Source organism: Emys orbicularis, chromosome 8 (genome assembly GCF_028017835.1).
Source record: "Emys orbicularis isolate rEmyOrb1 chromosome 8, rEmyOrb1.hap1, whole genome shotgun sequence".
NCBI classification, from domain to species: Eukaryota; Metazoa; Chordata; order Testudines; family Emydidae; genus Emys; species Emys orbicularis.
Genome location: NC_088690.1, coordinates 61,898,773 through 61,918,258, shown reverse-complemented (window position 1 = coordinate 61,918,258; position 19,486 = coordinate 61,898,773). Strand labels below are relative to the sequence as shown.

The window sequence follows — 19,486 nt, the reverse complement described above, 5'->3', positions numbered from 1 at the left end:
ACTGGGAATGGCTGAGCCATCTCCCCTTGTAAGTATTCTCACACTTCTTATCAAACTGTCTGTACTGAGCTATCTTGATTATCACTTCAAAAGTTTTTTTCTCTTTCTTAATTGGCCTCTCAGAGTTGGTAAGACAACTCCCACCTGTTCATGCTCTCTGTATGTGTATATATATATCTCCTCAATATATGTTCCACTCTATATGCATCCGAAGAAGTGGGCTGTAGCCCACGAAAGCTTATGCTCTAATAAATGTGTTAGTCTCTAAGGTGCCACAAGTACTCCTGTTCTTTTTACAGATGCTCTCGGTTTCAGTTCTGGAAGTGCTGGTTCGATCCCTGGTATTGGCCAAGAAGATGGCTCTCATACAAGCAGCTTCCTAAGCTTTGCTCTTTTGACTGTATGTGGTGGGTAGAGATGGGGCCAAGTCATCTTGGAGCTGGAGTTCTGGGCTGGTGGGTTCAGTCCATTAAAGAGATGGCTCAGGGCTATAAAGTTTGGGTAGGGTTTTGAACTTCCCCAAAGTTTGGGCGTGTTTGGATTTAATGGTTTGGGCCTGTGGTAGAGTGCTGATATGCAGACATGGCCCTTTCCTTTGACTTTCTGGTCCTGACAGGGTTGAGCGCTCTCACAGGAAACATTTTTCCAGCATGCCTTTCTGGGTCTTTTAACTATGGCAGAGCAAAACAGTTGTAGCCCTAAGGTAGCCATGTCACAACTAGCTATATTTTCCTCTCTGCCAGCCAGTTAAGTACTCGTAGCTCCAGTTATGTTTTCCTCTAGCTTTGCCCTAATCTGTGTGTGTGCGTGTGTGTGAGAGAGAGATTATAAAATTACATCATTTTGTAAATGGAGAGAGAAATAATCAAATATCCCAGAGCAGAAGTTGGGGCAGTGGGGGGAGCCAGAGATGTTCAGGGAGAGTTGGTATCTAGGATCAGGCTTCCCTTAAGGCTGTTTAAGCTTAAATTTGACTCTTATCCTCTCAGCCTTGAAATTGGGGGTCCCTGTTTTTTTAATGGAGATGAAGTGAATGAAGGAGCTGAATGGCATCTACTTAAGGGCTTGGGTGAGGAGGAGTCTGGGGTTGAGGCTCCGAACAACATAGTTGAGTGGGGGCCAAACCCCATGAAGTGATGTCACAAAGTTGGACAAACTGGGTTGCACTTTGAGGGCACAGCAGAAGTGGCTGATTCTGTAAGCCCCAGGCCAGCTCTCCCTGCTGCCTGCATGCCCTAGCAGAGGGGTATCCTAGAGGCAGAGAGCTCTTCTAGTGGAGGGTGGGTGAGACACCCTGCTGCAGATGAGGTCACCACACCGGAGTCTGCCATGCTGGAGGCTGTGCCGTTTGGCACGCTCCGCCAGGGCTGGTCCGGATGGGTTTGTGTGTTTCCCTGAACTGTCTAGGCAGTCTGCTCTGGAGGCTAAAAATAAACTAAAGCAGAATGTTCCCAGCAGAGCCTTTAGAGCAAAAATATTTGTCTTTTGCACTGGCTTGTTGGAAAGAGCAGATGAGACGAGGTGTCCACCCACTCTGTTTATTTGCAGACCATGTAAATGAGACTTAAATAAGCCTTGATGATAACTACAATAGTGCATGGATAGGGAGGAGTCAGGCAGGACCCCTGGGAAACAGACTCTGCAGTCAAAGAGGGCGTGGGTGGGGTCAGAGATGGAGCAGGGGGCACAGATGGTTGTGGCCTGCTGACTGGCTACCTGTGGGGATGGGATGAGCTGCCTTGCTTGAGAAGAAGAGGAAGGTCTCAGGAGTGGGAGGAAGACACATCTGTGAAATGTGTGTGTGGGGGTTCTGTCTAGGACAATCTCTCTTAGGGCTGGGCGGGGAGGGAGGGAAGCTTTGGTGGGCGGGAGGTATGAAGTGTATCTGGATTCAGGCCCCCTGCTACGTCTTTGAGTTGTATTCCATTCCAGAGCCAGCTGCCCTTGCAATGCTCCCTGGACCAGCGGCACAGCTGGATGGCAGGAGCTACTCCACACCAGTGTGTGCCCATTTGTGTGTACCCCTGTCTGGGTGTGATACATGGGCATGCCTGTGTGTCTGGGGGAGTGTGGCTCTGGCTGCGTGTGTGTCTGGGGGGTGCATGGCCTAAGTTATTGCATGGAGTCAATGTTCCGAGGCCCGAATAGTATACATGGGCCTTTGGTCCACGAATGAACCCTTTCTCGTAGTCCTTAAATAAATAACTCTAATGCTGGAACCAAGCTTCTGTGCAGCATCAGCTGGAGTCTCCTCTCTCGCTGCAGTATAGAAATGAAGCCACCTTCTCTGCAGCAGAATGATCTGCCAAAGGACCAGTCTGCACTGAGGCCAGTCTTAGACGGACTTTGTAGTGCCAGTGCAAAGGTTTCAGTCCCTTACTGTGCCATGTTTGATCTGTTCTTGCCATCCTCTGTTCTGGGGATGGCTGCTAGCAGTAGGGGCGGCTGCTTTGCTGCCTTGGGGGAACGTCTTTTGGTCTGTAAGGCAGGGCTGGATTAGGAAGCACCATGGGAAGCTCTGGCAGTGGGCTGGATACCTGTGTCTTCAGGAGCTGTGAAGCAATAGCTTGCCAGGGTGTGAAGGAAAACCCTTTTGATTGTGCTGTAACCTTGTGCTCATATCTGCGCAGGAGCATGCGCCCATGTGTGCGCAGAGGAGTGCCAGGGTGGGTTAGTTTTCAAGTGCATGTGTGTATGTTCTTGTGTACATGTATGTCCACGTGCCCGTCCATGTGCCATGTACACGTATGTCCATGTGCACGTGACATTAGGCGTGTTTGCATGGGAGTGCAGGTATGTTGTGCACATAGCTGCATGAATGCTTGTACATGTCAGTGGACGCATGTCCTTGTGCACATGGATGTGTGTGTCCTGCAGGACCCTGCCTAGTGCAATGCTGGCTGTGCACGTAAAGATATGCTGGACTGCGTGCCCTCTAGTGATGTCTCCGTGCTCTCACTAGTTGTTTGGCTTGTCCTGAAAGTCCTGGTTTTAAAGTCATTATCAAAGGAGACGGAGCCATCACAGCAGCTCCTTGCGGCACATGGCCAGAAGGTCTCACTGGGAGGAAGGTCTTTGCTCCGTCCCTCCGACTAGACGGGCAGTGACGGTGTCTTGTCCAGCAGGAACAGCTTGGGCTGAGCCGAGATCCACAGGTCCTCTTCACCCTTCTTCTTCCTTTTTTTGTTCCTCTCTGCTGGGACCTGCCCGTTGCTGCTGCTGCCATTGCTGCTGCCTTTGCCCTGCCGTCTACAGAAGCAGCAGTGACAGCAGATGATGAGGACGACGAGGAGGACGAGGAAGGGCAGCCCCAACAGCACGGCCAGGCAGACAGTGTTGAAGATGCCCTCCTGGTGCTTGGTGTGAATGAGATTCCAGAGTGAGTCGAAGAAGGAGCTGACCCACTCCATGGCAGTTGGCTGGCTGGACACCTGTTCTCCCCACCTGTGGCTGGTGCAGTCCCCTTGCTGGACGTTCAGCCCTGAGGGAAGGCAAATGGAACCCAGCAGCAGCTCTGGTCAGTGCCTGTGAAGACAGAGGAAACAACAGGAAATCAGGAGGCTGCCCTGAAATCCACGTTTGATCAACAAAGCTTGAACGCTCCCCATGGGGCCTGCCAGCCCGGTGAGCGCTCAGCCAGCTTCAGAGATGAGTTTGCAGCTCCCAAAAGGGCAATGGTTCGGGATGCTTGGTCTGTGGGCTGAATCACGCAGACCTTCCGCCCAGCAATGCTGAAGAGCCTCCAGCAAACCTGCTGTGGTCCAGGTTCCCAAAGAATTCCCCACTGGCTGCAGCAACAGTGTAAACCCAACACTGTAGCTGTCTTCCTAAAACTACCGAGTTCCCCGAAGGGCTTGAGTTCTGAGGGGGCTGGCTTACACTGCCTAGGCTGTTCTCATTGCTTCTGCTGAATGACAGGACTTTGGCAGAGTAAGCCCATGGATCCCCTCCTCCTATAGACTGAAAGTGCTTTTTGCACCATATTCCCATACCCCTTCTGGGCCAGGGCAAATGGGACCAGAGTCAGGCATCAAACTCCTGCCTCTGGCATGGCAGCATAGGGTCTGAGCCGCAGGTGGACTTATTGCTTTGAATACAATAAGCACTAGAGACACTATGTTTGTATATGAGAATTTCCGGAGTTTGGGGAGTGTTTGGGCCTGGGCTTTTGTTATGGACTCAGCTCTAAGAAGCTGAATTAATAAGAATATCTAATAAGTTCAAACTACTTTGAACAACATTTTCCACCCCAGTTTTCCTCGTCACAGAGCTCTGTGCTTCTGGGTTCCCCTGGAGACCAGAAGCAGTGAAACACATGAGAGAGGCTGGTCTCATGAGGTTTCCCTCCTGGAGAGGATAAGATAGTTATCCAAATGTGTGAGTGCTTTATCTGGACTGACTCTTGAGACCTTTTGAGGCTTGCTCATTCCTACCTTGACTACTGGGCTGTACGTCTGTATGGGTCACTGCCCCCTAAGAAAAGGGGTAGCATGTGTCCGCGGCTGGAAAAACAAACTGAAATGGTGGAGTGATGGTAGACAATGCAGATGGGGAGGGACGCTTTCAAACTGATTCTTCACTTGCTTTTACAATGATCTCTTGCAAAGGAAATTTAGTGCAGGGTGCCAGTTCTAGTCTATTCAGGTTCCTATGCTGCCCTCAACACGGTAGTGTCTGAGCACCTTCCAGTCCTGTTTGTTATGTGTGGGTCATTCTCTTTCTCCTCCTTTCCCCAGCAGAGAACTGTGTTTGTTTGGGTAGGTTTATTTTAAGTCCATGCAGCTCTGCGTTGAGGCTGGAGAAGGCAGGTCGAGGAAGTGTGCCTTGCACTTGGGGTAGAAGTTGGTGAGTCTAGCTGGGAGTCTCTAGTCTTTCCACAATGCCTCAACCCTGGTTAGGCACGACAGCTGCTTCTGGTGAGCTTTGAGTGCAGCCTACACGGTGCACTTGGCAGTTCACCTCTGGGCTGAGACTGGGATGGTGGCTTCCGTAATGAGGACCAGAAAGTGGGCTGACCCCTCCAGCGTACAGACTACCACACAGGGTACGTCTGTGCTGCAGTCCAAGGTGAGATTGCAGGTTGGGTAGAAAGGTGGCTAAAAACAGCAGCACAGAAGTGGTGGCACAGGCTAGCAATGTAAGTACACACCCAGGGTTCCAGCGGGCTTGCACAGCATCTATACTGCTATTTTTTTAGCCATTCTAGCGCGGGTAAACCTAGCATGGGTTTGCCTCCCTGAGCTGCAGTCACCGCTCGGATTGCAGTGTACACACACCTACAGGATTTAGATAGTAACATTGCTCAGCCTGTGCAGACCAGCGCTAGATTTCAACTTGTGACTCTGAAGTTAAAGGCTCTGTAGCCCACTGCTCATCCCCTGAGCCACCCACTCCCTGCAGCCCTCGGTTTTATTTTTTAACCGAGTGTTTCTCGCAGTCGAGGTTTCTTGTACAGTGGATAATGGTTCGCCTCCCACACGTTTCAACAAAGGTTGACGTAACAATGGCTTTCCCCTAGCTGTGCACGTAACCAGCAGAGCACTGCATTCTTGGCAGCGGCCCAGACCACTTTTCCCCCTTGTCAGCGTGCTGCATTGCTCCTGCCTCTCCTGGTCCAACTCTTACCGTTAGTCATTACCCTCATGTTTCATATGGGCAATGGCCAAGTTGTCAATGAATCCACAAGACCTGCTTTCAAGTGATTCCACAGGGGTTGTGTCTTCACCCTGATTAGTCCCCGAGTTCCCAGCAGTTAAGCTGGACTAATTTTTTTGGGGTGCATTTATTATTCACTGAAAAATGCATTTTCTGGGGAACTGAAACGCTTAACAAATTTGAGCTGAATTAAGCGAATAGCTTTGGCTGAAAAAACACCTGAAATTTTTTTGGGGGGAAATGTTAAAACACTTAGTTTCAACTTTTTTTTTTTTTTTTAATGAAGCGTTTCAACATTTTGTTCTGAAAATGTAAATTCGAATCAACATTTGAATAGTTTCATTTGATCCGAACAAAATGTTGGTTTTTCGTTTCGGTGAGAGAAACCAAAACAATTCAATTTCGGTTCAAAACTAACCGAATTTTTGTGTGTGGATTTTCTGGTTTGGCCACTGTGACGGGGCAGAGTGGCCCCGCACTGGTACAGCAGGGGTTAACCCTTCCTTCCTAGCAGAGTAAGCCACGCCCCGGAAGCTCTGCTGGGCATGCTCCAACTGGAGAACACATATAAAAGCCTGCAGATCAGCTCAGTCTGGGCTGACTGCCAGAGGAGAAGGATGCACGCCGCTAGTTCCTGCAGAGGGAGGGCCTGCGAGCCAGGATCCGGGAGTCAGTCAACCTGAGGCACTACCTGAGACCCTGACGGAGGACGTCCCAGGGGAGGAACAGACCGGAGGACCCCCCGGCACAGATGAACTGGGGGTATGTCTACATTACGAAATTAGGTCGAATTTATAGAAGCCGGTTTTATAGAAATCGGTTGTATGCAGCCGATTGTGTGTGTCCCCACATAAAATGCTCTAAGTGCATGAAGTCGGCGGACCGCGTCCACAGTACCGAGGCTAGCGTCGACTTCCGGCGCATTGCACTATGGGTAGCTATCCCACAGTTCCCGCAGTCTCCGGCGCCCATTGGAATTATGGGTTGAGATCGCAATGCCCGAATGATGCAAAACAGTGCCGCGGGGGGTTCTGGGTACATTGCGTCAGGCCCCTCCCCCTCCGTCACAGCAACGGCAGACAATAGATTCGCGCCTTTTTACCTGGGTTACCTGTGCAGACAACATACCACGGCAAGCATGGAGCCCGCTCAGCTCAAGCTCACCGTCACCATATGTCATCCGGGTGCCGGCAGACGTGGGACTGCATTGCTACGCAGCAGCAGCTAACTGCCTTTTGGCGGTAGACGGTGCAGCATGACTGGTAGCCTTCATCGGCGATCTGGGTGCTGGTAGCTGTGGGGCTGGCAGCCGTAGGGCTGCATTGCACCAGCCCCTTACCTTTTGCCTTTTGGCAGTAGATGGTTTATTACGACTGGTAACCGTCCTCGTCGTACAGCCGTGGCCATCAATCATTGGCACCTGGACAGACATGCTCTGTCCTATCGAACTGTCTTGACGATGATGGCTATCAGTCGTAGTATACTATTTTCTGCCAAGTATTGTCTGCTAAGCACCCAGAAGAGGCCGAGGGCGATCTGGGTGCTGGCAGACATGTGGCTGGCAGACGTGGGGCTACATTGCTACACAGCAGCAACCCCTTGCCTTTTGGCAGTAAATAGTATATTATGACTGGTATCCGTCATCATCATACTGCCAAGCGCCCAGTATTTGCTGCCAAGCACCCAGAAAATGCCGAGGACTATCAGTCATGCTGCACCGTCGTCTTAAGATGTAAAAAATAGATTTGTTCTGTATTCATTTCCTTCCCCCCTCCCGCCGTCAAATCAATGGCCCGCTAAACCCAGGCTTAGGAGTTCAATCTCGGGGGGGGGGGCATTCTGTGTGACAGTTGTTTGTATTTCTCCCTGATGCACAGCCACCTTTCTTGATTTTAATTCCCTGTACCTGTACGCCATGTCGTCACTCGTCCCTCCCTCCCTCCCTCCCTCTCTCCTTCCCCTGGTCCTTCAGATACTAGTTTCGCGCCTTTTTTCAGACCAGATGCCATAGAACTGGGATCATGGAGCCCGCTCAGATCACCGCGGCAATTATGAGCACTATGAACACCACGCGCATTGTCCTGGAGTATATGCAGAGCCAGGACATGCCAAAGCAAAACCAGGACCAGCCGAGGAGGAGGCGATTGCAGCGCGGCGACGAGAGTGATGAGGAAATGGACATGGACCTAGACCTCTCACAAGGCACAGGCCCCAGCAATGTGGAAATCATGGTGTTCCTGGGGCAGGTTCATGCCGTGGAACGCCGATTCTGGGCCTGGGAAACAAGCACAGACTGGTGGGACCGCATCGTGCTGCAGGTGTGGGACGATTCCCAGTGGCTGCGAAACTTTCGCATGCGTAAGGGCACTTTCATGGAACTTTGTGACTTGCTTTCCCCTGACCTGAAGCGCCAGAATACCAGGATGAGAGCAGCCCTCACAGTTGAGAAGCGAGTGGCGATAGCCCTGTGGAAGCTTGCAACGCCAGACAGCTACCGGTCAGTCGGGAATCAATTTGGAGTGGGCAAATCTACTGTGGGGGCTGCTGTGATCCAAGTTGCCAGGGCAATGAGAGACCTGGTGATATCAAGGGTAGTGACACTGGGAAACGTGCAGGACATAGTGGATGGCTTTGCTGCAATGGGATTCCCAAACTGTGGTGGGGCGGTAGACGGAACCCATATCCCTATCTTGGCACCGGAGCACCAAGCCACCGAGTACATAAACCGCAAGGGGTACTTTTCAATGCTGCTGGAAGCCCTGGTGGATCACAAGGGACGTTTCACCGACATCAACATGGGCTGGCCGGGAAGGGTACATGATGCTCGCGTCTTCAGGCACTCTGTTCTGTTTCGAAAGCTGGAGGAAGGGACTTTCTTCCCGGACCAGAAAATAACCGTTGGGGATGTTGAAATGCCTATCGTGATCCTTGGGGACCCAGCCTACCCCTTAATGCCATGGCTCATGAAGCCGTACACAGGCAGCCTGGACAGGAGTCAGGACCTGTTCAACTACAGGCTGAGCAAGTGCCGAATGGTGGTGGAATGTGCATTTTGGCGTTTAAAAGCGCGCTGGCGCAGCTTACTGACTCGCTCAGACCTTAGCGAAAAGAATATCCCCATTGTTGTTGCTGCTTGCTGTGCGCTCCACAATATCTGTGAGAGTAAGGGGGAGACATTTATGGCGGGGTGGGAGGTAGAGGCAAATCGCCTGGCCGCTGATTACGCGCAGCCAGACACCAGGTCGGTTAGAGCAGCACAGCAGGGCGCGGTGCGCATCAGAGAAGCTTTGAAAACTAGTTTTGTGACTGGCCAGGCTACGGTGTGAAACTTCTGTTTGTTTCTCCTTGATGAACCCTCCACCCCCCCACACCCGGTTCACTCTACTTCCCTGTAAACCAACCACCCCACCCTTCCCTCCCCCCTTCGAGCACCGCTTGCAGAGGCAATAAAGTCATTGTTACTTCACATTCATGCATTCTTTATTAATTCATCACACAACTAGGGGGATAATTGCAAAGGTAGCCCGGGATGGGTGGGGGAGGAGGGAAGGAAAAGGACACACTGCAGTTTAAAACTTTAAAACTTTAACACTTATTGCTCGGGAAATCATCTAGGGTGGAGTGACTGGGTGGCCGGAGGCCCCCCCACCGTGTTCTTGGGCGTCTGGGTGAGGAGGCAATGGGACTTGGGGAGGAGGGCTGTTGGTTACACAGGGGCTGTAGCGGCGGTCTCTGCTCCTGCTGCCTTTCCTGCAGCTCAACCATACGCAGGAGCATATCAGTTTGATGCTCCAGCAGCCGGAGCATCGACTCTTGCCTTCTGTGTGCAAGCTGACGCCACCTCTCCTCTTCAGCCCGCGATTCAGCACGCAACCTCTCCTCTTCAGCCCGCGATTCAGCACGCCACCTCTCCTCTCACTCATATTGGGCTTTTCTATAATCAGTAATTGACTGCCTCCACGCATTCTGCTGTGCTCTGTCAGCGTGGGAGGCAGTCTGTAGTTCAGTAAACATTTCATCACGCGTCCTTCGCTTCCGCTTTCGAATATTCACTAGCCTCTGTGAAGGAGAAACATTTGCAGCTGGTGGAGGAGAAGTGAGAGGTGGTTGAAAAAGATACATTTTAGAGAACAATGGGTACACTCTTTCACGTTAAATTTTGCTGTTCACATCACACAGCACATGTGCTTTCGTTACAAGGTCGCATTTTTCCTCTTATATTGAGGGCCTGCCGGTTTGGTGTGAGAGATCACTCACGCAGTGCCAGGCCACAGATTTCAGCTTGCAGGCAGCCATGGTAAGACACAGTCTTTTGGCTTTTTTAACCTTGTTAACATGTGGGGATGGTTTAAAACAGTACTGCTCTCATTAACCATACCAAGCACCCGTTGGGTTGGCCATTTAAAATGGGTTTGCAATGTAAAAGGAGGGGCTGCGGTTTCAGGGTTAACATGCAGCACAAACCCAACTAATTCCCCTCCCCCACACACCCAATTCTCTGGGATGATCACTTCACCCCTCCCCCCCACCGCGTGGCTAACAGCGGGGAATATTTCTGTTCAGCAGAGCAGGAAGGGGCACCTCTGAATGTCCCCTTAATAAAATTGCCCCATTTCAACCAGGTGAGCGTGAATGATATCACTCTCCTGAGGATAACAAAGAGCGATAAGGAATGGATGTTGTCTGCATGCCAGCAAACACCGGGACCATACGCTGCCATGCTTTGTTATGCAATGATTCCAGACTATGTGCTACTGGCCTGGCGTGGTAAAGTGTCCTACCATGGCGGACGGGATAAGGCAGCCCTCCCCAGAAACCTTTTGCAAAGGCTTTGGGAGTACATGAAGGAGAGCTTTCTGGAGATGTCCCTGGAGGATTTCCGCTCCATCCCCATACACGTTAACAGACTTTTCCAGTAGCTGTACTGGCCGCGATTGCCAGGGCAAATTAATCATTAATCATTAAACACGCTTGCTTTTAAACCATGTGTAATATTTACAAAGGTACACTCACCAGAGGTCCCCTGTGTGCCCACAGGGTCTTGGGTGAGTTCGGGGGTTACTGGTTCCAGGTCCAGGGTGATAAACATATCCTGGCTGTTGGGGAAACCGGTTTCTCCGCTTCCTTGCTGCTGTGAGCTATTTACATTATCTTCATCCTCATCTTCCTCGTACCCCGAACCCTCTTCCCTGTGTGTTTCTCCAGTGAGGAACTCATAGCACACGGTTGGGGTAGTGGTGGCTGCACCCCCTAGAATGGCATGCAGCTCCGCGTAGAAGCGGCATGTTTGCGTCTCAGCCCCGGACCTTCCGTTTGCTTCTCTGGCTTTGTTGTAGGCTTGCCTTAGCTCCTTAATTTTCACGCGGCACTGCTGTGCGTCCCTGTTATGGCCTCTGTCCTTCATGGCCTTGGAGACCTTTTCTAATATTTTGCCATTTCGTTTACTGCTTCGGAGTTCGGCCAGCACTGATTCATCTCCCCATATGGCGAGCAGATCCCGTACCTCCCGTTCTGTCCATGCTGGAGCTCTTTTGCGATCCTGGGACTCCATCACGGTTACCTGTGCTGATGAGCTGCGTGGTCACCTGTGCTCTCCACGCTGAGCAAACAGGAAATGAAATTCAAACGTTCGCGGGGCTTTTCCTGTCTACCTGGCCAGTGCATCTGAGTTGAGAGTGCTGTCCAGAGCGGTCACAATGAAGCACTGTGGGATAGCTCCCGGAGGCCAATAACGTCGAATTCCGTCCACACTAACCCAATTCCGACCCCTAAGGCCGATTTTATCGCTAATCCCCTCGTCGGAGGTGGTGTAAAGAAACCGGTTTAAAGGGCCCTTTAAGTCGAAAGAAAGGGCTTCGTCATGTGAACGTGTCCAGGCTAAATTCGATTTAACGCGGCTAAAGTCGACCTAAACTCGTAGTGTAGACCAGGCCTGGTATACATGGTAGGAAGTGACCCAGGGGAACTCTAGAGACAAACAGCGCTAGCGCTGCATTGACACTCGGCGTGTTGCGAGCGGATCCCCGACGAGTGAGGGGCAAGGAGCCCTTGCCACTATCAGGGCCCTGGGTCGGAGCTTGGTGGAGAGGGTGGGCCCGAGTCCCCTCACCCCCGAACCGTGAGGGATCTTATATGGACTCTGGCCGCTAGGCCACGCTACCCTGCTTGTAAGGGGGTTTATATAGACTCCGACCGCTAGGTTGCGCTACCACGCCAGATGGGGTGATAGTAGGGAGAAAGGCCAACAGGCCGTCACTGACCACCCGCAGAGAGGCGGGTGTTCGGACTTGAGAGTGGTGAGGTGCCGGCCTCCGTCCTACCCCTGCCACAAAGAGGCCTTGGGTACACGGTTCGCCACAGCCACCAAACCAAAAAATCATCTATTTCAGTGGCTCTCAACCTTTCCAGACTACTGTATCCCTTCCTGGAGTCTGATTTGTCTTGTGTACCCCTAAGTTACACCTCATTTAAAAACTATTTGCTGACAAAATCAGACATAAAAATAGAAGTGTCACAGCACACTATTACTGAAAAGTTGCTTACTTTCTCATTTTTTACCATATAATTATAAAATATATCAAATGGAATATAACTATTGTACTTACATTTCAGTGTATAGTATATAGAGCAGTATAAACAAGTCGTATGAAATTTAACTTTGCACTGACTTCACTATGGCTTTTTATGTAGCTTGTTGTAAAACTAGGAAAATATTTAGATGAATTGATGTATCCCCTGGAAGACCTCTGCGTACCCCCATGGGGACATAGACCAGTGGTTCTCAATCAGGGGTACATTTGTGTGTGTGTGTGTGTGTGTGTGTGGTAGGGTAAATATGGTCCCATCCCCCAATGTGCCTAGGTAATTGTGGGGTTTATTTTATTTTTTATTACCCCTTGTCCCACTGCTAGTTTAGTGCTGTCCTACTTGGTCTAACTTGGCAAGTAGCCAGCTCTGTGGAAGGCTGCTCAGACTAGAGCTGACAGACAGCAGCTGGGCTCCTGGTGGGCTTGGATGGGGTACAAAGCCTTTAATCACCAGGTCGCTGGTTCAGGTCTAGATTGGTGGTGACTGAACATTGCTACTGACCGATGCCAGTTTGACTGTCTGAGGGAGGGTAGTAACATCTACCCAGGAGCGCCGCCAGCTTTTCTGACACCCTAGGCGGCAGAAGGTCCTGCCCCGAAATGCCGCCCCCCACAGAGGCGGCGGAAGGTCCCGCCACCGAAATACCACCGTGGTCGCCGCCCCCCAAATTGTAGTGCCCTAGGCAACCGCCTAGGTCGCCTAATGGGTTGCGCCAGCCCTGCATCTACCCAGCCACGGTGGTTAGGTGTCTGGGTCACAGCTCCTATAACTGGCTGTGGTGGGCAGGCTCAGCAGAGAGGTCAGGAGATGAGCTGTAGACTCAATTCTTTTCCCAATTCAAAGTGATCCCAGCAGGTCATGGCCTGAGGTGCACGTGGCCTGATCTAATGCCCACTGAAATCAGTGGGAGTCTTTCTATGGACCTCAGTGGGCATTGGAGTGTGTCTGGAGGTAGGTAGGTGGGAGAAGCATGCCCTTGCGGCTACATTAACAGAGGACCTCAGTCTCCAGGAATATCAGAGAGGCACCTTTCACCCAGGGCTCAAGTCACTTAACAAAGAGTGGCAGAAAATGCTGTGGGGTGAGTGTGTCTCTTTGACCCAGGGAAGAGTGACAGATGATGCAGCTGCCGTGACTCATCTAGCAATTGTTGCAAGAAGTGGGTGGGGTTGTGGAGGAGAAAGAGCAGCATTTTTGTGGCCTCGTGTAAGGTTTCCTTCCCTGGGGGAAAGGGCGAGGTGCTGCTGACCGGCAGATTCCCTCAGGAAAGCTTACCTTTTCCTGGGGCAAGGTCAGAGGGCTGGCTCCGCCTCTTGGGTTCACACTCGGCCTGCCCAGAGACCTAACAAAGCCCTTTGAGGGGCTGCATAAGGTAATGCCCTTATGGCAGTGTTTCTCAAACTGGGGGTCCCGACCCAAAAGGGGATCACAAGACTATTGTGGAAGGGGGGAGCGCAAGGCAGCATCTGGTGGCAAGACACCCAGCTCCAGCAGCAGTGCAGAAGTAAGGGTAGCATGGTATGGGGGAGGGTCGTCACAGCTTGAAATATTTTTTTTAAAGAGGGTCCCAGCAAAAAAAGTTTGAGAACCCCTGCCTTATGGGTTTGAGCTGTCTGAAAGAGCAGTGCCTCAGGAGGCTTTGATTCCCCACAGAGGTGACCAGGTTACGGATGATGCTGGGATTATGGTCAGATAGCTGCTAGGAGAACCGGCAGGTGACTTACGGGCTAATAAATCGAATCTCATGCTTACCTAGTGTTTTCCACTCAAGGATTACAAAGTGCTTTGAGATCTCTGGCTGAAGAGCTGCTATATGAGCTAAGTATTGTTATTTATTAAAGGGCTTGGCCTGTATTAACAACTCAAGTCCCACAGCCTCTCTGGGAGGCAGGGTGAGTATTGGAATACCTGTTTTACAGAGAGAGGAAACTGAGGCAGAGAGAGGAAGGTCCATATCTTTCAACCATGGATGCCTTAAACACACCCACACTTAACTTCAGAGGTTTCAGTGGGGGTTGTACTTGCTCTCCTCCTCTGACAATCAGACCTGGCTCACACACACTGTGTGGCAGAGACAGAATCCGGTTATCTGGACTCCACTTGTGTTCTACAAGTACTAAACTATGGAAGATGTCTGCTGTGGTGTGTTTGTTTTGGGGATCACCAGGGACTCTAGTTTATTAAAGGACCCATGTTTGTATTGCTGTTGTCCCGTTGTGGGCGGCATTTATTGCTGTCTTACCCTTTCTGTATCTCTCACAAGCAAAGATACCCAAGGTTTTACCCTCTTGCTCGTGTCTGTGGTGCTGGCTAGTACATCTGGCCAGTGGGCCAGTACATCTGGTTAGTGGATGGATGCTGCTACTTGCCTAGGGCTCTGGATTTGCAGTCACATCCTCTGTTTTCATGAACAGCAAAACCTGGTCTCTCTTTTTCTAAACAGTAACTCAACATGTATGTTCTCCATTCATAGTCTTTCACTGACCTGCCTGGCCACAGGGAGGAAGTGACACCCTTGTGGAAGGTGGTAATCTGTCACAGAGCATCTTTGCCTAAAATAGGGCTGTTCACTGCAGCTTGGGCCATGTGTGCACTGGCCAGTCCCTTGCTACCCTCCACCTGCAGTGACACCCTACTCTCCACCAAGTCAGACCTGCCATTTTGCAGTACCGCAGCAGGCACGGTGCGCTGCGTGACCTGAAAGAGAACGAAGACGTCTGCCATTAGAAATTCTGCCCCCAGGAAATTAAACACTGTCTGGAATCCAGACCCATGATGCATCCCTGGCCATGTCGCTTGTGCTGAGTCACAGAAAACCAAGAGAGAAATTCTCAAGGGCTCAGCCCCCACTGAGGAAGCTAGATTTTTCAAAAGAGCTCAGGTCTTATTTAAACACCAAAACAAGGGACAGATTTTTCCAAAGTGCTCAGCACTTAGCTGCGCCCACTGGGACACTTACAGCTGGATTTTCTAAACACTGCAGCATTACAGCTGCATGGGAAATGGTTTTGATTTTTTGAACAATGAAAACAACAGATTATGATGAAAACAAACTTTATTCTTTTAATCTAAATTTTCTACAGTTTTTGGGGGCGGGTTTTTTTTTTTTTTTTTTTTTTTTAAATCCGTTTTCAGCAGCCAAAACAGAAACATGCCAAAACCCAAAACTTTTCGAAGACTTTAAAATGTGGATCCAATTTTTTTTTTGTTTTTTTTAATGAAAATTTTGTCTGACATCTTCAGGTTCTGGTTGCTGAAAACAGAAACATTTTTGGAGTTTGGTTGCCAAAAAACTGAAACAGTTTTAGCATTAATAACATCTCTTACCCCTATTTAATCAGAAATGTACAGTTCTGGCAAACATTTCTGCTTTGACAAAACACTATTTTTTCCATTAAAAATAACTTTGTGTGTGTGTGTGTCAAAAAAATTCTGAATGAAAAATTGCAGCCAGCTCTACTCAGCACCCAGTGGACAACCAGGCTGCTCTTCTGCCAATCTGTCCCCCTCAAACAGTGTAACTCCTAAGGCCCTAAAGAGGAAAGGAAGCATCCACCTGGAGCAGTTGGTTATAATTTATATCCGTAGCAGGCTAGCGTCTGTGATGGGCATTAATTCTTCTGGGTAGTGTCCCTTGATTCTGGCCTCCTCATGACCCATGTCAACCTAGGCAAGCTACCCCCTTTAACTGCATGCACATACAAACACAAATGCTCTGTGATGCTTTGGCCCTGGCTGAATATCATTGACACTGAATCCTGGCCCCAAGCCCCATATCACTGTTCTGGTACAGAGTTGGCTCTCTGAGGTGGTGCCCTCTGCCTGTGTATTTCACAGGCAGCAGCAGCAGGAGAACCCATGCCGTGGCACAAAACATGGGTGGAAGGGCATTTGCACTCTCCTGACCCTACTTGCTTGCATTTTGAGTGGTCCCTGAGAGCAGGTGCATTATGTGATGCCAACCCAAACCCGATCTGCATGTGGTGAACACATCATAACTTTGCTAAGCATATTCATGTTTGAACCACATGGTTTTATTTGCACGTGACTCTGCAATGCCTCGATGTGGCTGGAGTCAGAAGCAGAAATGCCAAAAAACTAGGGGGAAGAGATTTTTGGGGAGAATGATCTGGTGGCACAGGCCTGGCAGCCAGGAGATCTGGGTTCTGTCCCCACCTCTGCCACTGAGTGCTCTGTGATCTTAGGCAAGTCACTTACTTGCTCTGTGCCTCAGTTTCCCCACCCGTAATATGGGGGATAGTGCTACTTCTCTACCCCACAAGGGGATCATGAGGTTTAATTCATTAATGTTTTAAGATGGGCTACACTGAAAACTCTCTCTCTTTAGGCTCTATAGAGCATGAGGCCACCTGACCTGGTGCCACGCCTTGGCACATGGAAAGCTATTATTGCCTCCAGGAGCAAGTGCATCACTGCCTTGCACAATGTGATTGGCTGACTTAGCGATGTCACTTCTGGAAGCGTTCAGGAGCAGCATTTCCCAAATCAACAGGTGACCCCATGTATCCTAGCCAAGCAGACCGAGTGTCTGTGGGCACCTGTCGCTGGGTGGACTGACTAGCTAACAAATACACAAATGGCCTTCATTTGTCCACAGACAATGATCTTAGCCCCTTGTCACAGTGGGGCTGGATCCTTTATGCTGCAAGCAGTGGTGTATAGTGTGTGGACAGCATCACAGCACATCAACTAGGGGTTAAACAGTATGCAGTGGGTACAGCAGGATTTGAAAAAAAGAAGGCAAACCAGGCTGGTGTCCAACTACTCCCCCGGTTTCCAGCCCGGAGGGTTGCCAAGTGCAGTGACTACAGCCTCCTTAGCAACAGTCAGACAGATTACACCATCGTAGCCACCACTCCTCCTCCTTCCTGCATTCCAGCCAGGAGGGGCTTTTATTGTGACACGATCCCGCCGAGGGCAGCCTTTGGGACAAACTTGTCATGCCCGATGTTTGCTTGCCTCTTACTGTGGGACCCTCCCATCGGGAGGGAAGTGTCACCACCTGGCAATGCAGGGTGGTGTTAAAGTGGAGCTGCCTCAGCCCCAAAGAGCTTGGGGGAGGGTTTCCCTCCAGCACCAAGACAGAGTGTCGCAACTGGAATGGCTGGCAAAGCTAACTGAGAGAGAGAAGCTAGATGCCCGTATCCGTCCATGTCCCCCCCCGCAGGCGGTGGCGTAGCCAGGTTCTAAGAGCAGAGGGAGCAAACATTAAAAAGGCCCCTCCTTGGCTCCTCCTCTGGCCCCCCCCCGGCTCCTCCTCCGGCCGCTCCGCGCCTCCCCCCCTTGGCTGGCTCCTCCGGCCGCACTGCGCTGCCCCCCCATGGCTCCTCCGGCCGTGCCGTGCCGCCCCCGCGGCTGCCCCCCCATGGCTCCTCCGGTCTTGCCGCCCCCCTGCCTGCAGGAGCCCAGCGCCGGCCTGGCAGGTCAAGCTTCAGAGCGGAGCGTGGGCCCCGCCTGCTAGCGCCATGGTAATCCCTAACTAAGGTGCCGCTTTTGGAAAATGTGCACCCCCCCAGCTACGCTACTGCCCCCAGGGCATGCAATGTCCCCACTTGCCTTCCAACGCCTATGGGTTACTGGCAAAAGCCAGCTGGATCGCAACAGGACAACCCCAGTTACTAAGTTCTATAGAGGGGACCAATCTGGCCAAAACCTTCATACTGCATGCCTCCCCACACATGCAGGGCATGGTGTGCGCATGTGCCATACATACCGGCACACGTGTGTACACAGCACACTTCATCACAGCCCACACCTTGCCCAAGGTAAGAAGGAGACTATAGAGGAAAACTACCATATATGGGGTGCTGAGGAAGGGAGGGCAAAAATATCTAGCCTGGAATTTCCCTCTGGCAGTTACAAACGAAGCTGGCTTCTGTCTGTTCACTCACTTGGAACTGGGTGAAGATCCCACCCTAGATTTCTGTGCTACTGGGGATGGACTGTGGGAGTAGCCCCTGGTGATGGAAAAACCAGATCTGGATTTACGTACCTGTCTGGCATAGACCCAAGGTACATCTGTGGATTCTGGTGCACCCTTTATAGGCCTAACTGTAGGAGTGCACCCGAGAACCATTGCTTCAGGGTGAAGGCCTAAATGGCTGGACCTGGATTTAATTCAGCAGGCCAAAATCTAGAGGAAGAGACTCCCTCAGTATTGTGAATGTACAGGGCCCAACACAATGGGGCTGTGACCTCAGTTGAGACCTCTAGGGTTACTGTAATGGAAACAACAGATAACATTAATAAGCTACAATACAGAATGAACACTTGCAGCAAAATGTTGCTTCAGTCAGGTTTGGTGACTCTCTCCTTGATTAGTGTTATTTAAATAGGAAAATGAATGAATGACATACCTAGCTTGTATATAGCACTTTTCATCAGTGGATCTCAAAGTGCTTCACAAAAGAATTGTATCAACATCCCCATTTTACAGATAGGCAAACTGAGGCAAGGAAAAGTGACACGACTGGTCCAAGGTCACCCAGCACACCAGTGGGTGAGATGGGAATAGAACCCTTGTCTCCTGAGTTTTAGACCAGTGCCCTATCTATTAGACAACAGTGTCTCACTGGAGTGCCTAGATTCCCACCCTCCTGCACAGGGGCATCATGGGGGTAAATGTGAGAGCCTCTCGTTTAAAATATTAGAATCCCAACACTCCTCCCTCCTCCCAGCCACCCCCCCCCCCCCCAAGCCTCCTGTAAATAAGGACATTTTTAGAACTGATTGTATTTCCCTATTGACTTTATCCTTGTGGAACTGAAAAAAAATAGTAATCAATCTGCAAAACAAACAAACAGAATATCATGTTTTTGTCTGGATATTCTGTGTGTGAAGCTGTATTGCCATTTACCCATAAATGGGAAGTCAGACTCCCATAACACTCTGCTCATAAGAGAAGTAATTTTAGACAAAACAGGATGTATATTTTAATTCCTGCATTGAGACACTTTATATTTACTGCCTTGAAAGTTTTAAGGGGGTTGGAATTTTCTTTTTCAAATCGTGATTACTTGGTTACAGAAAAGCAGAACTGTTTAAAATGTCGCCATGGCTGTCTTTTCCCTTTAAAACATAGCTGAATAAATTGAATGTGACTCTTAATGTGTGTGTAAAGTGTCTAGCCCAAGTGGACCCTAATTTCTTGCCACAGGCCCTGAGTAAGGGGCAGTGTACAGCTGTGCTGCCTGAGGAGCAAACCACAAGCCAGATTGTGGTT

The 19,486-nt window shown here is 50.4% G+C and overlaps 1 protein-coding gene across 1 annotated transcript; it reads right to left on the bottom strand.

The window, feature by feature from the left end:
• Positions 1-3,092: 3,092 nt before the first annotated feature.
• On the bottom strand, positions 3,093-3,457 carry KIAA0040 (KIAA0040 ortholog). The gene has a single exon (XM_065410176.1). It carries the CDS (start codon positions 3,408-3,410, stop codon positions 3,093-3,095), a length of 318 nt encoding a protein of 105 aa, XP_065266248.1. The 5' UTR covers positions 3,411-3,457.
• Positions 3,458-19,486: the final 16,029 nt, after the last annotated feature.

Bases quoted from the DNA above. Each gene is read 5' to 3' on its own strand.
- KIAA0040 (XM_065410176.1), bottom strand. From the start codon at position 3,410: ATGGAGTGGGTCAGCTCCTTCTTCGACTCACTCTGGAATCTCATTCAC.